Here is a 17,172-nt window from a genome sequence, read left to right as displayed (position 1 = left end):
ACTTGGTCCCATTTTATAACTCGCCTCACTTAAAACTTGAAAATGGCACAGTAGAAATCAAATCAAGTCGGCCTAGATGTGTATTGCCAACATCAAAAAAGAAGAAGAAGAGGATCCGGTTAATAAAACTGTGATCCGGATTCAAACGATGGCGCGCAAACAAAAAATCCAAAGTGCGAAATTAATAATAGTAGAATTTTATTTTACGCTTGTAACTCGTAAAATATCTCCTAAATAGCAAGTACTACATGCTTACATGTTTTACATCGTTCGTATGACGTCCACTGGACAAAGGCTTCCTCCAAGGTTTTCCACAATGAACGGTCCTGCGCTGCCCGCATCCAGGCTCTTCCCGCGACCTTCAAGAAGAAAGGAAGAGCCTGGATGTTTTACATGCAAAACCTTAATCACAAAATAAAAATTACAGTGGGGGGTAAAAAATAGAATTACAAAAATATATGTAAAAGCAAAGATCATGAGCACATCATGTTAAGAATAGAAGACATAATCTCGATTTTAACTGCAGACTGAATTGTGATAGTTAAATAAAATTTAAAATTCAATCAATGATAAGCTTACTAACTTACTTTTTCAGCTCAAATATTTTGTTCAATTTTCTCTACGCAATTTCCATAGTGTTTCTTTTAGATACTTAATTAGAAAATCCAGGGTAAGGACAAGTATTACAGTAAACAGTAAATTATGATAGATGCAAGGGTAAACATCTCTTATAGGCAGGTGATTATTTTAGGGAAGATAAAATTATTTTGTACCAAGTACTTATGTATACGTAAGACACTTAGGTATTTTTTATAGGTTTTTATAACTTTTATGTAGATGTAGCTCAACTACACTCGCGAGCAAAAATATGGAATCACCCTATTTATTCCGAGCGATCATAAGAACTAAATGACTAATAGAAGATCAATAAAAATGGTACCATTTTAAAGGAGATATTATAAACTTAAAATTGATACCATAGATCAGGGTTTCCCAATTTTAATTTGCCAAGGAACCCTAATTGATTATACTTTTCCTAGCGGAACCCCCGCACTACTCCACCCGCACGCCCTGCCCCTCCCTTGTGCGTAAACAAGTCGGTGCGAGTGTGGTGCGAGCGAACAACGTCGGTCACGAAACGTGGGATAACATTTTTTACGGAACCCTTGCGGCCTTTCCACGGAACCCCAGGGTTTTTCGCTTGGAACACAAAGACTTTTGCTCGTAAGTATAGGTTGATTGAAAGTGTGGTATTTTTCGCACATAACTATTTTACCTTTTACATAGACTTTATCGCTAAGCTAAGGTTTAATTATATTTTTTTAAATAATTTATCTATTTATAGTTTCTCTCAATGTACCTAGGATGTACTTAGATAAAAGTAACTCCTTTCTTAAACCTTAGTTCTTGACCGTTTCAACTTATTTTCTGAGGTAGGTAACTATAATACTTTAAGTAATAAGTAATAAATTATTGTATTCTCGTGCACGGAAACAAATACTGTCTAAAACTGTATAGTGGCGCTATTTTGTTTTTCAGACCTACTTACAGGCGGGTTTTATCCCTATTCGAACGCCATTTAAGTATACCCTGTCCAGAACTCCGAGAACTTTGTTCGTGCTTCGGATACACCATACAAAAATAAAACTTAAAAAATGTCGTACAAGTAATATTATGTGTGTTGGACAAATAACTAACTACAAAGTTGCAACTACCTACTATTAAAACATTCTGTTGAAAAGCCTTACTCAATTACAAACTAATCGCTGTCAATTCCTTACCGATCTAAAGATCTATTTCTCACAGACCGGTGAATTCTTCAAATGCCGTTTGTAACTACTATACTATAGTAGGCAGGACTTAATTGTACTGGTTGTTATGGTTGTTTGGGCCATCGACCGGTCGCGATGAGCTTGCGTGCTTCTTTCTCCACCTGCGCGCACGCAGCCTTCTCAGTATACTTTACCGACGACGCGAAGCACGCGCTACCAAAGCGGCCGGACCGCGCGAAAATGAAATCGAGTTTCTAAATTCGAACATTCGAAGTTTTAAATTGAAGTGACAGTAATTTTTTCTTAATTGTTTTTTTTGTGTGTTGATAGAACTAAGTATTAGTGAAAATGAGGTTCGTTTTGGTTAATAATATTCCCAGTGTGCTGCTGATGAGTTTGGTACTGCTGGCCAGTGCCCAAAGAACTTCAAACAACTTGAGAGACGCCGGTAAGTTTTTAAAATGCTAATTATAGAAGATAAAGCTAAGTAACACTAACATTTTCATAATGACTAATTTTATAGTTTAGTTAATGAACTAATTATTAATGATATGAATGAGATTCAACTGTTGAACATTTTTTTAGTATTCAAATGAATGACTCTACTTTTAGAAATATTATTTCACGTTATGTTAATCTCTTGACTTGACTAATGCGCTTTAAAGTTGTTTCAAAATTTTGCAAATGCATGTTGTAATTAAGTAGATATTAATAATTACGATGTTACCTTTAAAAAAAAAGCGCAATCAGATAGGTAAATCAAATTAATAAAATGCTACAATTACCTGAGTGTCGTATTAATACTACAATCGCAAAAAGAACCAACTGCGTAAAAATGAACTAAAAAGATAAAAACAAGCCTTAGTGTTCACAAATGCAGTCGGAGGCATCAATGACTAATTCTTTTGTTGGTGATATGTTTATGATGCCTCCGACTGCATTTGTGAACACTAAGGCTTGTTTTTATCTTTTTAAACATACATTTTTGTAAGCTACTTAAAAAGCCCTTTATTTTGATACCCCACTCAATAGGTTTGAAGAAAAAAAAATTTTTTTTAAGACGTTATGGCGCCTAAAATCCGCCATTTTGATTTTTTTCAATTTTAATATAGCCAGTGTCACTCTAATGATTAAGACGAATCTAACGACACCTCTCACGCTAAAATCGGTCAAGCCGTTTAGGCTGTAGGCTGTGCCAAAGAAATATACATAGATGTACATACACTCGAAATACATAACCCTCCTTCTGGCGCAGTCGGGTAATAAGTTATCACTTGAATTATATCAAGTCACAAGTGCGTAGGCAATTTAAGTATCCTACTAATTTTAACCGACTCTAAAAAGGACTTGACCTTTTATGTTTTTCCGCAATTTTCTCACGTTTGGCTGAACCAATTTTAATGCTGTTTTTCTATTAATGAAATGAATACTTGCGAATAGTTTTGTTGCTTATTTAATCGGCAAATCATCCAAATTAAGCTAGTAGAGTAGGTAGGTATCAACCTTGAAACAATTCGATTTCAAATCCTTGATGCTCTTGAGACTTGACCTGTTGATCCATTATTAAAACGCGTAAAAATTGATGAATTTCCATATTATGCTCAAAACTGCTAGTAGGTAGTAATTAGCAATTCAATATGTTAGTGTGCCTACATATTAGGTAAACAACTTGTATTTTGCAATTTGAATTTCATGGATTGACACAAATTAATGATAAATATAACTTTTTTTTATCTTTAAAATATATTATTTTTAAAATATTTGTAATGTAAGATAAAGTTTTTAAGAAATATATTAAACTTAACTAGATACTTTAAGTGTTACATAACAACTTCAGAATGTGTTTCAAATAAAATGATAAGTTCATATTAAGTTACAAAATAAAATAAAAATTACAATCGTATCTTTCCTTATTTTCGAATGTGGAAATACTTACCTAATTATTATGTATACCGTCCTTTTTACAGTAAGGTGATTAACATTTTAGTCTTACAACGAAATTAATTATGAGAGTGCTTATTTTCTGACACTTACCATCTCGTGTAAGTAAATACGCTTGCAGTAGTAGGTAGGTAAGTTTTGTATTAACACTTTCTATTTTAGATATTATTAACATGTTTTTTATCTACCTCTAATAATAAATGGGAAAGTAACTCTGTCTGACGTTTTCGCGCCAAAACTGAATCATTATTTTTAAGTTTGATAACATAAAATGCATCTTGAAAAAGTACCTTATGCCCGTTTTCACCATCAATCCCTAATTTTTAAGTGACCCCTATGAAAACAAAACTCCTGTTGTGTGTTACCATAGGGGTCACTTAAAAATTAGGGATTGAATATTAACTTGCTTAGAATCAAAACGACAACGAGCTTTTACCTAATCTATAGTTACTTACTTTGTTTATGGTAATAGCAACTGGCATAGATTAATCTAAGGTTAATATCAACCACAAAATTAAATTCTGCATTAATTGTTTTTGCTAGCTTACGATATAAGTAAATAGGTACCATCAATATCAATCAATACTTATATTTTTGAAATGCTAGTCATCTGAGCCCAGCTATGCTGGTTGAACCACCATTCCAGTGGTGGAATGCTCAAAGTGTGCATCAAAAATGCAGGAATTGCATTGTTTCGATCAATAAGAACATTAATATTTATTATTGTACAATAAACTTATCCATAATTCATTTTCATCTTACTATAGTTTATGTGTTTCCTTATCCTTTCCTTAAACAAGTGAGATAGTCATAGTTTAAAGTGAAATAAATGCCGAAGAATGCAGTAGCATTATTTTTATTTGTTTCACGTTCTTTTTATTTGTCTATTGTTAAACCGGAGATGGTATCATCAACTATTAACAAGAGCCACCAGGTGTTTCACAAATAATTGCCGTCAATGAATTCCTTACATAACGATGACCGTGATCAAAGAATGTATTTCGGCTGGTGTACAGTCCCGACCACTTTTACTTTCTGCGATGTGGGTGTGATTTCTCCGATGCCAGGGCCGTATTGACACTAAGATGTCATGGTGCCCTATAAAATAACGTTGTTAACAACATCATCATTTCAGTCAATAAGACGTCCACTGCTGAACATAGGCGTCTCCCAATGATTTAAATAGTTAATGACAGATTTTTATTTATTTATACTTCAATGCCAAAAATATTAACATTAGGCGAACTTAATGCCATAAGGCAAATTAATTTAATTTTAGGCGAAATTAATGACCGATTGGTAGCAGCCTGCATCCAGCGCCTTCCTGTTATTAACATTGTTAAATATTAACGTTTAATTCGTGTAACTTCCTGTTTTTCAGGGGTCTGACAATAACGTCTCGTTTTACTCATGATCGGAGCGTCAAAAAAATCTATCTATCTATCTATCTGTCTATCTATCTATCTATCTATCTATCTAAAATATCCCAATTTTTCATTACTTTAAATTATCTTTCGAAGATCAAAGAAGACATAAGACAAAAGTAGGTATGACGACATCAATAACATTGTTCGTTTGTAATAAATGAGTAGTAATTAATTTAGCTACGATTAAAACTTGAAAAATTAAGAGAATAGGCCTTGAGTGATAATAAAATGATGTCACTAAAATAAATAATACACATTAGCGGTCAAAAGTTTAGTGGTTTAAAACATTAGACTTTAGGTTACCTTTATGCAGCTATTTAGGTAACAGTCTAACTTCATGCCTTCACTTAAATCAAATGAAATAATTTTATTTGCAGAACAAACTCTTTGAGATATTTTGAATCTCTCATGGTTGCTTCGGGACCCTGAGGCCTGAAGACCCCAACCTGATTACGCTCCTGTACGAAGCTGTTACAAGCTATTGGCGTTTTACGATAGCACAACAAAACGTGCGGTTTCCTTACAAAGTACGAATTGTGAAAATTATGTTTAGCGGTTTAGTGCTGATTTGAGGTTTTAATAAATTAGCTGTTGCGACATGTCCCCGTTTTGATTCCGGCTAACAATCGGTCGTTGTACAGACAAAAGCTTGTTAGATTACCTTTGTTTTCTTACAAAATCGTACCTGCCACTAAAATGATGCTACTCGTACATTACTTATTTAGCTAGATGTGCCGTCATTCGTACATCTGTTGAAAACAATGCCAATTTCCATTTACTATTGTCTCTATGTAGAGCTATGTAGGTATATTTTGCTATTTTGATTGAAACAAAAGTTCTCTTCGTAAGAATTATAAACTAAAAACACCATACTATTAATCTAAGAAATTATTGGAATAAACTCATAAATTGGTAGGTACATTTGCTCGGTACAGTTCTATAGGTACCTACTATTAGAGACTGGTATATGATTGTCTAGGTACATTATAGTTAGTAACTATGCATTAAAGTATAAACCAATTATTTTTCTGCTAACGAAAAGCTTGGACTAAATACACATTAAAGGCTTTCGAACTTTTGTAAGTTCGAAATCGAGCGATATCCAAATAAAACCGCTCGATGTGTCCGATTAACCTGAATATAATCGATTACTGATATTCGCGATATTGTCATTGAACTCTTTACGTTGGCTTGAACGTACTTTACTTCATAACCGCTATTTCATAATAAGCTCAAAGTTGAATGTTTAATGAGTGTGAAATACCTACTTATTTTATGTGGGCCAATTAAATATTTGTACAGCAAGTCAAACTCTTTATTTTACTGGCTTATTCTATTCGATGCATTCAGTGTGGAAATATTTTCGAAATATGGAATTTTCTTAGTTTGGGTACCTACCCAATTAGTGCGATAAAGTTAAGTATGTAGGTACCTATTCAAATGATTTAACATATTTGTTTAAACAAAGGGTGAGTTCAAGTGTAGGTACTATAAAATCTTTAGTCACTGGAAATCGAACCTAATATCAGTTCTCAATGGACAATAGTTAGGAGGCAAAAAAACATAAAAAAATTCCAAAATTATCCGAAGGGGAATAAAGAACATCGCAAAACGTAAGCGAAGCGAGCGCAAGAATTAATTATGCGCATTCAGAAAAATAATTTCTTTACTCTAACTGCTCTATCATGAGTGTCAAAAGTCGCTTATTTTCTTGAGCTGGTATGTAGGTAGGTTAACCATAAAGTCAAGTGATGAAGAGCTGTCAGAACGCTATTTGCGAACTCTTCCTTAAAATTTATAATTTAACCTTTAATGTATGTCCGTCATTCTAATTTCTTAATAGAGAAAGGAGAATTAAAATTGCACTTAGGTACCATAGACTGTAATTAAAAGAAATGCACACCTCAAATCGAACACAATCCAAGGAAAAAGTGAGTTTTATTGCAGTTTTGATCGCCATAAATCGTCTTTCTTTTTATGGCTTCCGTAGCGACGCTACACTCGGCGATGTCCCCGGGTATGCGTGTGATAAGCTGCTATAAATTACCATGGAATAATAGCCATCACTTAGAACCCCTAAAAGGGGGGTGGAAGGAAGCAAGAAAAAATACCGAAGGATTTAATTGGTATATGAAAGTTTATGCAAAGTTTTCATCAATTGTGGGGGGTTGTCACAACCCTGGTGTCAAACTAATGGTCACCGAGTTCTGACTAATGATTGATGAACTGATGACATGGTTTAATTGGATCGATGCCGATGGGACGACAATCCCTCTAAAGCTACTAGATATTTACTTATCTAGGTACTTATTCATGATTTTTTGGACAATTATGTCCTAGTAAACCAACCAAACAGTGATTTTTTTTTACAAAAAATTAGTCCCCATCTTAAAATAAAAACAGTGAAATTATCAGAAAACGTTTATGTAGGTAGCGAGCGATAGAAGCAATCCTAATATTTATTGAGAGTGAAAGAAGAAAATAATGCAGGTAACTAATTATTAATGTGTTTATAATCATCATAATTAAAAAGTAAAAATGAAATGTATTAGACAGATAATAACTATGATTTTGATAGATAAATAAAATGCCTTAGGCGAAATTACTCAGCGACAAATTCATCTAGGTATTCAACGTAGACGGACGCTGACTTTAGATTAGTCATCAGTTAAAAAAACTGGTTCGAAACGAAAGTTAAGGCGCAAAAAATACCCATACATGATATTTCAGCGTTGCGTTGGTACTGATTTCACTTGAGTTATTGATACCTACAACTATTAAAACATACAAAGTTTCACTTGCAAAAAGACTACGGCATGCCGCCAAGTGATGGGATACTGCGATTTACCTATCTAAATGATAGTTTTGCTGGTAAAAGATCTGTAAGATTTTTTAATTCAGTCATTTAATTTCGACTGTAATTGCTCTCTTATTTGATAATGCACAATGCACTTCTCTAATGTACCAGTGCAAATGTAGGATTCGGCCTAAGTACGTTCCCAACGCTCGCTTTTTACATGAGACATAATAACTAAGCTCGCTTAAAGCGAACTTGCGAGCGAGTCGCTTTTGACTTTTGCCAAAGCTCAGCTCAGCTCTAGTCTGACTACTTATTAGTTGTGATATGAAAAAGACACCAATTTTACTTTTGGTATAGAAAGAAACGCAGCGAACTTCTTCGCTCCACTGGCAATTTTTTCTTCAATCGTATTTTTTTACTCGTACTTCACCATAACTCTTGACGTAAATATCAAAATTGTACTTAAGCACAGAATCGAATTTTCCTTAAAAAGTATATTTATGTATAATCCTCTAAATACTGGGTAAAAGAGAAAAAAGAAATCATTCATTATCTTATGCAACCTCTATATTTGTTATTTGAGTGTGGAATTTTCTACTGTGTATTGTATGTTAAGTTTACAAGCTAATTTATGACAAGCAATATTATTTAGAGTCAAAAAAACAAAAGTTTTTTGTGGCCGCGCACCGTGGCGACATGGAAAGTATACCGGGTGTAACGTTACGGATGTGGGCCTCATCAGTCAGTCTGACCAATGTGTGACGTCATATTACATATATTATGTTTGTACAGCATCTGTCTCTGTGTGTAATTGATTTGGAGACAGGATTTCAGATAATTTTCTTCAAGTATGGCTGACAACATAATATTTTTGTTGCAAAATAGCCTCTAATAACCACGTCCAGGACCGGACTTTGTGGAAATCCTTGGGGGAGGCCTTTGTCCAGCAGTGGACGTCTTTCGGCTGAAACGAACGAACGAACGAACCACGTAAAATGCCACAGCATTTAGTCGCCGTTGTAGTTAATTTAATTTCAGAAGATTTTTTTACGTTCAAGCATTAGGTATTGTGTTCTTTCAGTTACAAAATAAATATTTCATTGTAATCAGAGCGTCTCACAATCACGGAAAACTTAAACTATATTGAAACTCTTCACTTTTTACCATCGCTAATTTACCAAAGGCAAATGCACCATCTACTAGTAAAAAACATCAAAATTCTGTCAAACTCCATACAAAATACACCGGGGTTATCGTTACAGTAAAACTCATTAAAACTCATTTATTTCTGTAAATAGGCTTAAAAAACGCACTTTTACACGTCCCAGTATTAACCCTACCACTGCTTCAGGACAATAAATGGGCCAGTGCTGAGAAGAAGCAGCGCAAGAAACTCAGTCACTATTGTCAGCCTCTTTTTCAAAGGTTTACATGCTTTAAAATGTACAAAGTTATAAATATTTATGCGAGCCAGGCAGTAACGTATTCCAAACATTTTTATCTTTTAAATAATCATCGACTTTATACAAGCCCTTTTTCATTAAGGTACTTTTAAATGTGCTTTGAATTTATGAATGGGTAGTTCTACAACAGTTTGTGGTAATTTATTAAAGAATTTAATACATTTTCCCGAAATGTGGAGTTACGGTTAAAGTTAGGTGGTGTAACTGATAAGTAAATAAATAAGGGCTGATTTTACCATCGTCGGATAACTTTTGAAGAACTACTGAAACTGTATTGTATAGGTATGCCAAACTTATTCTTCAGTTAAAAGTAAAACCAGCCCTTAATCGTTTAATCGGGGATTAAATTTATTAGATCGAGTGTTGTAGATAATTAAAAGAGCGTTAATTCCATTTATCTTCTTTCTTCAATTTCATCAACTACGATTTCTTCTAAAATTCTAAATGCATTGTTGTTTCCTAAAAAAGTAGGTAGGCGTCGCGTCAACGTCTATCGATGTTGACAGGTGAAAATTTCTAAACAAACAATGTATTGTGTAATTTTAACATCCTAGGTTTTGCATATAGGAACAAGAAAGTTGCAGACTTGACTAAGTTTACCTCTTTTCTATTTTACGCAACTAAGGTGCAGTCCGCTAAGCGCTGGACGCAGGCCGCTACCAATCGATCAACATGGAAAGCATTGGGGGAGGCCTATGTTCAGCAGTGGACGTCCTATGGCTGAAATGAAGGTGCAGTCCTGTTGTCTCCCCTGGCAAATATTATTTAAAAGCCTTATGTTTGTATAACATAATTTGTGAAATACTGAAGTACCTACTTCAGTGTATCTGTCGCAGGCAAATTGTATGATTCCGCATTTTAAAAACGGCGTCGTCAGTTTACAAACGCTCGCTGTTCTGTGAAATGCCGAAGGCAAATTGGCGACTCGTTCAATTGATAAAATTTCGACATTATTGTTGCAATAGGGTGACCATCATAAAACACATGTAGGAAAATCGGACCTTATATCAGTAATTCAAATTCTATTTAAATAGACAATATCGATCTTTAATTTGGTACTGAATTTTGTCTCGACTACTGTCCCTATTAATATCTAACAATATTTATTTATTTGGTCACCAGCAAGGTTACACTTTAGCGTTCACATATCATAATAGTCTTCCATAGGTATGTTTTCCGTTGGGCTCTCAGGGCTGTCTTTTTTCAGAATAAGATAGTCCACATCGCCAATACTCATACATCATATTTTTTATACCATATTTATAATATTCCGCAGCAGTCCTCCGAGCACCAGATCCCATTGTCACCTTAGCGTTTTTTAAATGCCTGATAACCTCAAAAACTTTTTCATTTGTCTACGGCTTTTTCACTGCTCCTATTTTTGAATCGTAAAATAAATGTCTTTAAAACAATAGTTTTTTGTGAAAAGTCCTTTGAATACGTAGAATTTGCACTGTTTTCAATATTTTTCAGTATCACAACACCACTACTCGACGCCATTTTTCTTGTTTTGATTGGCTGCGCCTCGCGTGGTAAGAAAAAGAACTAAATTCTTCAATTTGCCGCGGCATTTTGTAAACGGCGATTGAATTGGCTATCAAATTTTGTGGCATATTATAAAGTGCCAAGGCAATTTACATTTTGCCTTCGGCATTTCATAGAACAGCGAGCGTTTGTGAACTGACGACGCCGTTTGTAAAATGCGGAATCATACAATTTGCCTGCGACATATCTACCATGAGTTTACGTTAGGTGTGCTCGCTAGCGAGTACGTCAAAAATCTCTATGAAGATTTTGTTTCTTGAAAGTAGCCTCTAGGGGCGCTGCACAATTTATATGTCATACAATATAAGTAATGTCATTTTTTTACGCAGTCGCTAGCGATCACACCTAACGTAAACTCATTATAAGCACACAGTAGGTATTTCACAAATTATGTTATTTATTATAGTTTGGCAATTTGCCAAACTGAATACCTAAGCGTTTGTTAAATAATAAATTATAGGACAACAGGACTGCACCAAACAAAACACACATAGGAATTGAGAAATAGAATACGAGTAGAATGAAATAGAAGAATAATGTGTATGTGTTCCGTTGACGACACCCTACTTTTTATAAAGCAAATCATGTAATTAAAATAAAATGTGTCTTTGTTTCATTTAAAACTTAAACTTAAGTATTACGTATCATTTTTCATTAAAAACTTTCTTAAGTTTTATTGAGCGTATCGCTTTTTAAACAAGATGCTTCAAAGTGAAACGTCAATTTTCGTCAAATCATAAAATATACCTACTTTAATAATAAACTAAGGCTTTATATCCTAATTACTAATTAGTTATAAACTCACGAGCATGAAGGTGCTAAGAGTGGGCGTGTTACGTCACTGCCAAGAATTCGGTGAAAGTAGTTTTGCATCCTTACAACTGTCATTATAATTACAAATTAATCTTGGCCAACATGGTAGAGCTAGAAAAATGCAACAACTAGTACCTAATTGAGTAGTAAACTTGCCTATGTTTGAATCTTGTTAATTCGAGTATGGTTGTTTAAAAATGTAGGTAGGATAGAATTAAGTTGATACACGATGATTTATCATTAATAAGTTATTGTTTTAGAATATATTTTAATTATATTGTTGTTTATAGGAAAAGGAGGTTTGACAGATAAAAAGCCAGAGTGGATCAAAATAATTTTTTTTTTTTGAAACAAAAGACTTTAAAAGTGAATCTTCCAAATATCATAATATTTTATTTCAGGGTCTTTGTTTGAATGACACTGTCAGAAGAAAAACACCATGAGAAAGACATCAATTCATAATAAGTAGCAAGTTGTACCTACATAAGTAATATACTTAGATAATATGATACTTAGAAAGCAGCTATTAATTAATTACTTACTATCGTTGCTGGAAAATTAGAAACTAATTTTAACAGAGCTCTATTAAAATTGTTTTTCACCTTTGAATAAGTAAATTATTTACTTAAAAACTTTCATTAAATTCTACTTTATACCATTAACTTTCCCCAGGGACAAACTTGAGCTTCACTGATGGGTTTTTATTGGCGGTCAAGCTGTAAATCCTGGCTATACAGCAGTTGAAGCGGGGGGAATATTCACGTTTACACGGTCTGGAGGACGTAGCGTGGGCGACCTGCCCAAAATCAAGTGGCATTTGGCGAGGCACATAGCTCGTAGAGATGATGGTCGTGTTCAGGCCTCCTACTAGGTGGACCGACGATCTGGCAAAGTTCGCAGGAAGAGCCTGGATGCGGACAGCGCAGGACCGTTCATTGTTGAAAACCTTGGGGGAGGCCTTTGTCCAGCAGTGGACGTCATTTGGCTGAAACGAACGGACACTATAATAAGCCATCTCATATATCCCATGCCTGATTTCAAATTTCGACAATATTATTCTGTGTTTTCGATGATGTTTCCCAAGTTCCAGTTTCATTTATTTTTCACAATTTAATCAGACCGTCAAAACTATTTTGATTTGATTTTATAGGGCCATGAAATTTTAACAAATACTTGAAGTTCTCTGAATTCTGCCCGAAGTAATACGTTTTGAAACAAAGCAAATATTATTAACTTAGTTGCGTTATAAAAATGTAAACAGATATGTATTTCACTTTCAGAGTTTTAATAACGGGGTATAAGTAGGTATAACGCTTGCCTAGTGCAATCGTAACTTAAGTAATTATACGGTAATTATACCGACAACTGTATGAAATGTTTTGTGCAATTGTGCATTTTTAAGTGATTGTTTTTATATTATTTTTATAGCGCAATCTACTTAAGTTACTGTAATTTGACGTCATGTTGAATTTTAACTCTTTACACAATTCAATATGGTGTAGCTATTAATATTATTTTGTACTAGCGGCCGCCCGCGACTTCGTCGCTTGAAATTTGGTATGTTAACTCGTTAATCTTTTAATCGTCAATTAACGAAGTTAACATTTCTATTAACGGATTAACTTTTAAGTTAACTTTAAAAAATGTTAACGGACTCGTTAACTTCCGTTAATCCAGTACCTACTATTTACCAAAAAGATATAGCAGGCACGCTGAAAAACGCTAGAAAAACGCGTTCTGACAAGTACGTTCGGGCTTCCAGAGCTTCCAGAACCCAAAACAACAGTTTTTGTAACCAGATCACTAACGACACTTGTTAGTATGTGTGAGACAACTCTTGATGAATTTAAGACCAGTTTTCCTCAACCGATTGAGCTGAAATTTGGTATACCTACTTATGTAAGTACGATGACGATGCAAAGTTTAGGTACCATTGAGCTGGTCTGATGATGGAGTCATGAGGTGGCCATAGGAACTCCTAAATGAAACGGAGGCATCGTTCGTTCATCGTTTCGTTTTATAAATCATGTGTTAACGGATTAACGATTAACGTTAACTTGCGTTAACTCTTGCGAAATGTAACGTTTTAACGTTTAACGAAGTTAATTTTTTTATTAACGGTTTAACGATTAACGAAGTTAACTATTTGATTAACGGTGCCCAGCTATGGTTACAACAGGATATTGCAAAATTCCTACGGGAACGGGAGTTAGCGGGAAAAAACATTTGTATGAAAACATCTAAACCGCGTAAGATAGTTATAGGGGGTAAAACGGGATCCACGCGTACGAAGTCGCGGGCGGCCGCTAGTTATAAGTATAGATTATTAGTTAGGTAGGTACACGATTGATATCGTTGAGTTACGAGTTGTTACAAAAAAAAAGTTTTAAGAAATATTTTTATTTTAGTATTTGTTACCTTGTATTAAGTATTACAATTATTGGGCTAATAATGATGTCTATAGGCGTACGAGGAAACCTACTTATTTATAATTATTTTCCCGTTACGTTCGTTCGTAAATCCCGAATTAGGTACCAAATTATTATCAATTCAAATGTAAAAATAATTATTTCGCGACTAGTGATGGAGATCGCTAATATCAATCGATATAATTATTATTATCGATATAACGATTTCAACTACATCTAAAGTACGGCCAACGAGAAGCGATACCAAATGTAAACAAACCCAATGTCATGGGTGAACCCGTCTAACTTTGACATATTTTGGCGGGAGAACGAGACATTACGACTAAAATACACAAGATGGGAAGAGACAGAATATATTGTCAACTCGACAGTCGTATCGACCTTTTGTATCACTGCTAGTTGGCCGTACTTTACTACACAAATTTTATAAGGAGGAAAGGTTTGTTTTTATTGAATAGCCTCAGAAACTGCCGGACCAATTTGAAAAAATCTTTCGGCATTAGAATCCTATGAATGAACATCTTAGGCGATATGAAGTTCGCCGGGTCAGCTAGTACTTCAAATGAAGAGACATTTTTCGATTTTCAAACTTCAAGGTTCAAGAGCAGACCTGAGTGAGTATATCGTTTTAATTTCAACTCGATACCTCCACGCGTTCCCGAGTTAAAGGGTCTTCTTGACAGACAGACGGACAATAAAGTGATCCTTTAGTTCCGTCTGTTCCTTTCGAAACCCTAAAAAGTTTAGGAATCACAGTAGGTACTTCAAGAAAAGAGCCCAGCTTCACCTGATATTGTCGTAATATCAGGCCGCTTCCCATCTACCTAAGCTTAGGTCCAAATACCAGAATTTTAGTCGCGGCAGTTCTACCTATGGTTGATAGATCTGTTAGCTAAGGCAGTTGTCAGATCAATCAATAAGTGGAGCAATTTCCGTTAAATGAATCGATAACAAATTTCACATCACTATTTTATAATCACTAGGTACTTAAACCAGCTGTCGATCGAAATATTGGTTAGTCAGTGAATCAGTTCCCAACCATGGCCAAATGCAATTGGCGGGTTCCTACAGGCGTTGCGCTTGTGTTCACCTTGTGCAGTGTCGCCGCTAGGGTAGCATTCTTCACTATGAAGAGCACTCAGAAGATTGAGGTGCCGAGGTTCACGATAGATGAAAGTAAAATGAATCTGCAGCCGCCTTGGTATCAACCGTTTCAGGAAGAACTTTTTGAGGGCAAGATAGAAAGTGTAACAACAACAACGTACGAACCGATCAAGTTAACAACCTACCTGGCTGCCACGTCGTCACATCGACGCTCTGGTACGGACGCTGAACCAAAAGCCCAATCTAGCTGGACAGAAAGGTTTAAGGCAATTTTTTCATGGGGTTAGCAAAAATGATAGCATAATAACCAGAGGTAACGATTCAGTACTTAATTATTTTTGTGCCTACTTACCTCCTGATTATTTAGTAATTTTAAGACAAACTTGAACAATTAATGAGCATTTTACGCTAAAATCATTCACTTTCTTTCGTTTGATATATCAGTGTACTACATGATCCAATGAATAAATGTAGGTATTATGAATTACTTTTACAGGACTAATGTAAACTGGACTGTAACTTGGATTTATCGTCTAAAATTGATAAAAAGCCTCAATATTATATTGTGGCGCGTATCCTAGCCCTGCTTGTAATATATTAAAAAGCTGAGTTGCACCATCTAACTTTAACGGTAACTGTAATTTTGTATTTAGTTTGACAGATTTTTGACGTTTGTTAAAGTTAAAGTAAAATTATGTAAGCCTACTGTTTTAAACTGTTACCTACTATTACTCACGTAATGTAAACTTAGATCGATGGATGTATTTTCCCCAATAAATGTTAATGTTTTGTAATTTTCTGTGTGTTTAATGTGTGTAATCTTTAATGTTCTTTTAAAAGATTTGTACCTATTTAAGTAGAGATTGTAATAAGCTTTTGCTAGAAGGTTCACCCGCGTGAATATGGTCTGTTATAGAATTCAAAGGCTAAGAAATAAAGCAGATGTTAATTATTAAATTGTATTTTATTTTAGATCGCATTTTTGCTGAATGTTTTTATTATTACCTTTCATGATGCGAGCTGCGTTCATTTTGACAAAGTTGTGTGGCAAATCCTTAAGTGCATTCATTCAACCATTTCTCTCTGTACTATTGCATAAATAATCCGGTTGGTTCTCGTACTAATGTCGCTCTCATTTATGTATGTATGTATGTATAGTATGAGTACGCAACTTGAAAGCATAATTAATTAAGTATATTAGACATTTGCAGCGTGTTAAGGACTGTGTGTAATCTGTAATATTTATCTTAGATCGAGTTTGTGATCAGGATTTACTGTCTAGGTATAGGTCAGTAAGATCTTACAATGGGAAATCTTAGAAACAATACGAAAATGATTCTTATAATGAAACTTAACTAAATGAAACCTCCACTTCTTAAGCTAGTTTACATAGAATTCTGGACTGTGGTGTATCCTTTTGCCAAACGCTGGCAAAAGTAAAAGATTTGCATGTAGAGCTGTGAAAAAAATGAGAATGCTTAATAAAAAATCAATTAGAACACGATTATATCTAAGTACGTCGCAACAATGACCCAATTAGGTACTTAACTTTTTAATAGATTGAAATAAGTTTGGCGCTTTACACCCTAAGCATAATTCGATAGTTATTAGTTTTAAGCCTCGGCCTTTACGTCAAAATTCTTCCTAATTAGTACCGCTTTACCGCTATTACCTGACAGGTGAAAAGTTGTTATTTCGCACTATAATGTCGGCGCCAGGCGTTGCATTGGACTAGTAAATATTTTTATTGCTCTACATAACCTGTAAATGTCATATCTACTCACATCTCAGGGGTTCAGTAGTGAAAGCTCTAGATTTTGGTCCTAGTTTCGATTATAGTATAGGTCAAACAATTTGCGTTGTAAATTCATCCATTAT

The 17,172-nt window shown here is 34.5% G+C and overlaps 1 protein-coding gene and 1 long non-coding RNA gene across 2 annotated transcripts in view; both read left to right on the top strand.

The window, feature by feature from the left end:
• Positions 1–1,949: 1,949 nt before the first annotated feature.
• The window catches only part of LOC135077678 (C-type lectin 37Db), a 95,493-nt gene continuing 80,270 nt past the window's right edge, over positions 1,950–17,172 (top strand). The window contains exon 1 of the mRNA XM_063972242.1: positions 1,950–2,220. Within this exon, the coding sequence (XP_063828312.1) occupies positions 2,121–2,220 (100 nt within the window). The 5' untranslated portion in view covers positions 1,950–2,120. The remainder of the gene's footprint in view (positions 2,221–17,172) is intronic.
• Positions 15,219–16,251, top strand: LOC135077198 (uncharacterized). Its single transcript, XR_010258422.1, has 2 exons — positions 15,219–15,607; positions 15,791–16,251. It is a non-coding gene; the product is annotated as an uncharacterized LOC135077198 (long non-coding RNA).

The sequence above is a fragment of the Ostrinia nubilalis genome, chromosome 13 (assembly GCF_963855985.1).
Source record: "Ostrinia nubilalis chromosome 13, ilOstNubi1.1, whole genome shotgun sequence".
In the NCBI taxonomy this organism is placed as follows: domain Eukaryota; kingdom Metazoa; phylum Arthropoda; class Insecta; order Lepidoptera; family Crambidae; genus Ostrinia; species Ostrinia nubilalis.
Note: the sequence above shows the minus strand (reverse complement) of the source record. Positions and strands in the feature narration are given on the sequence as shown.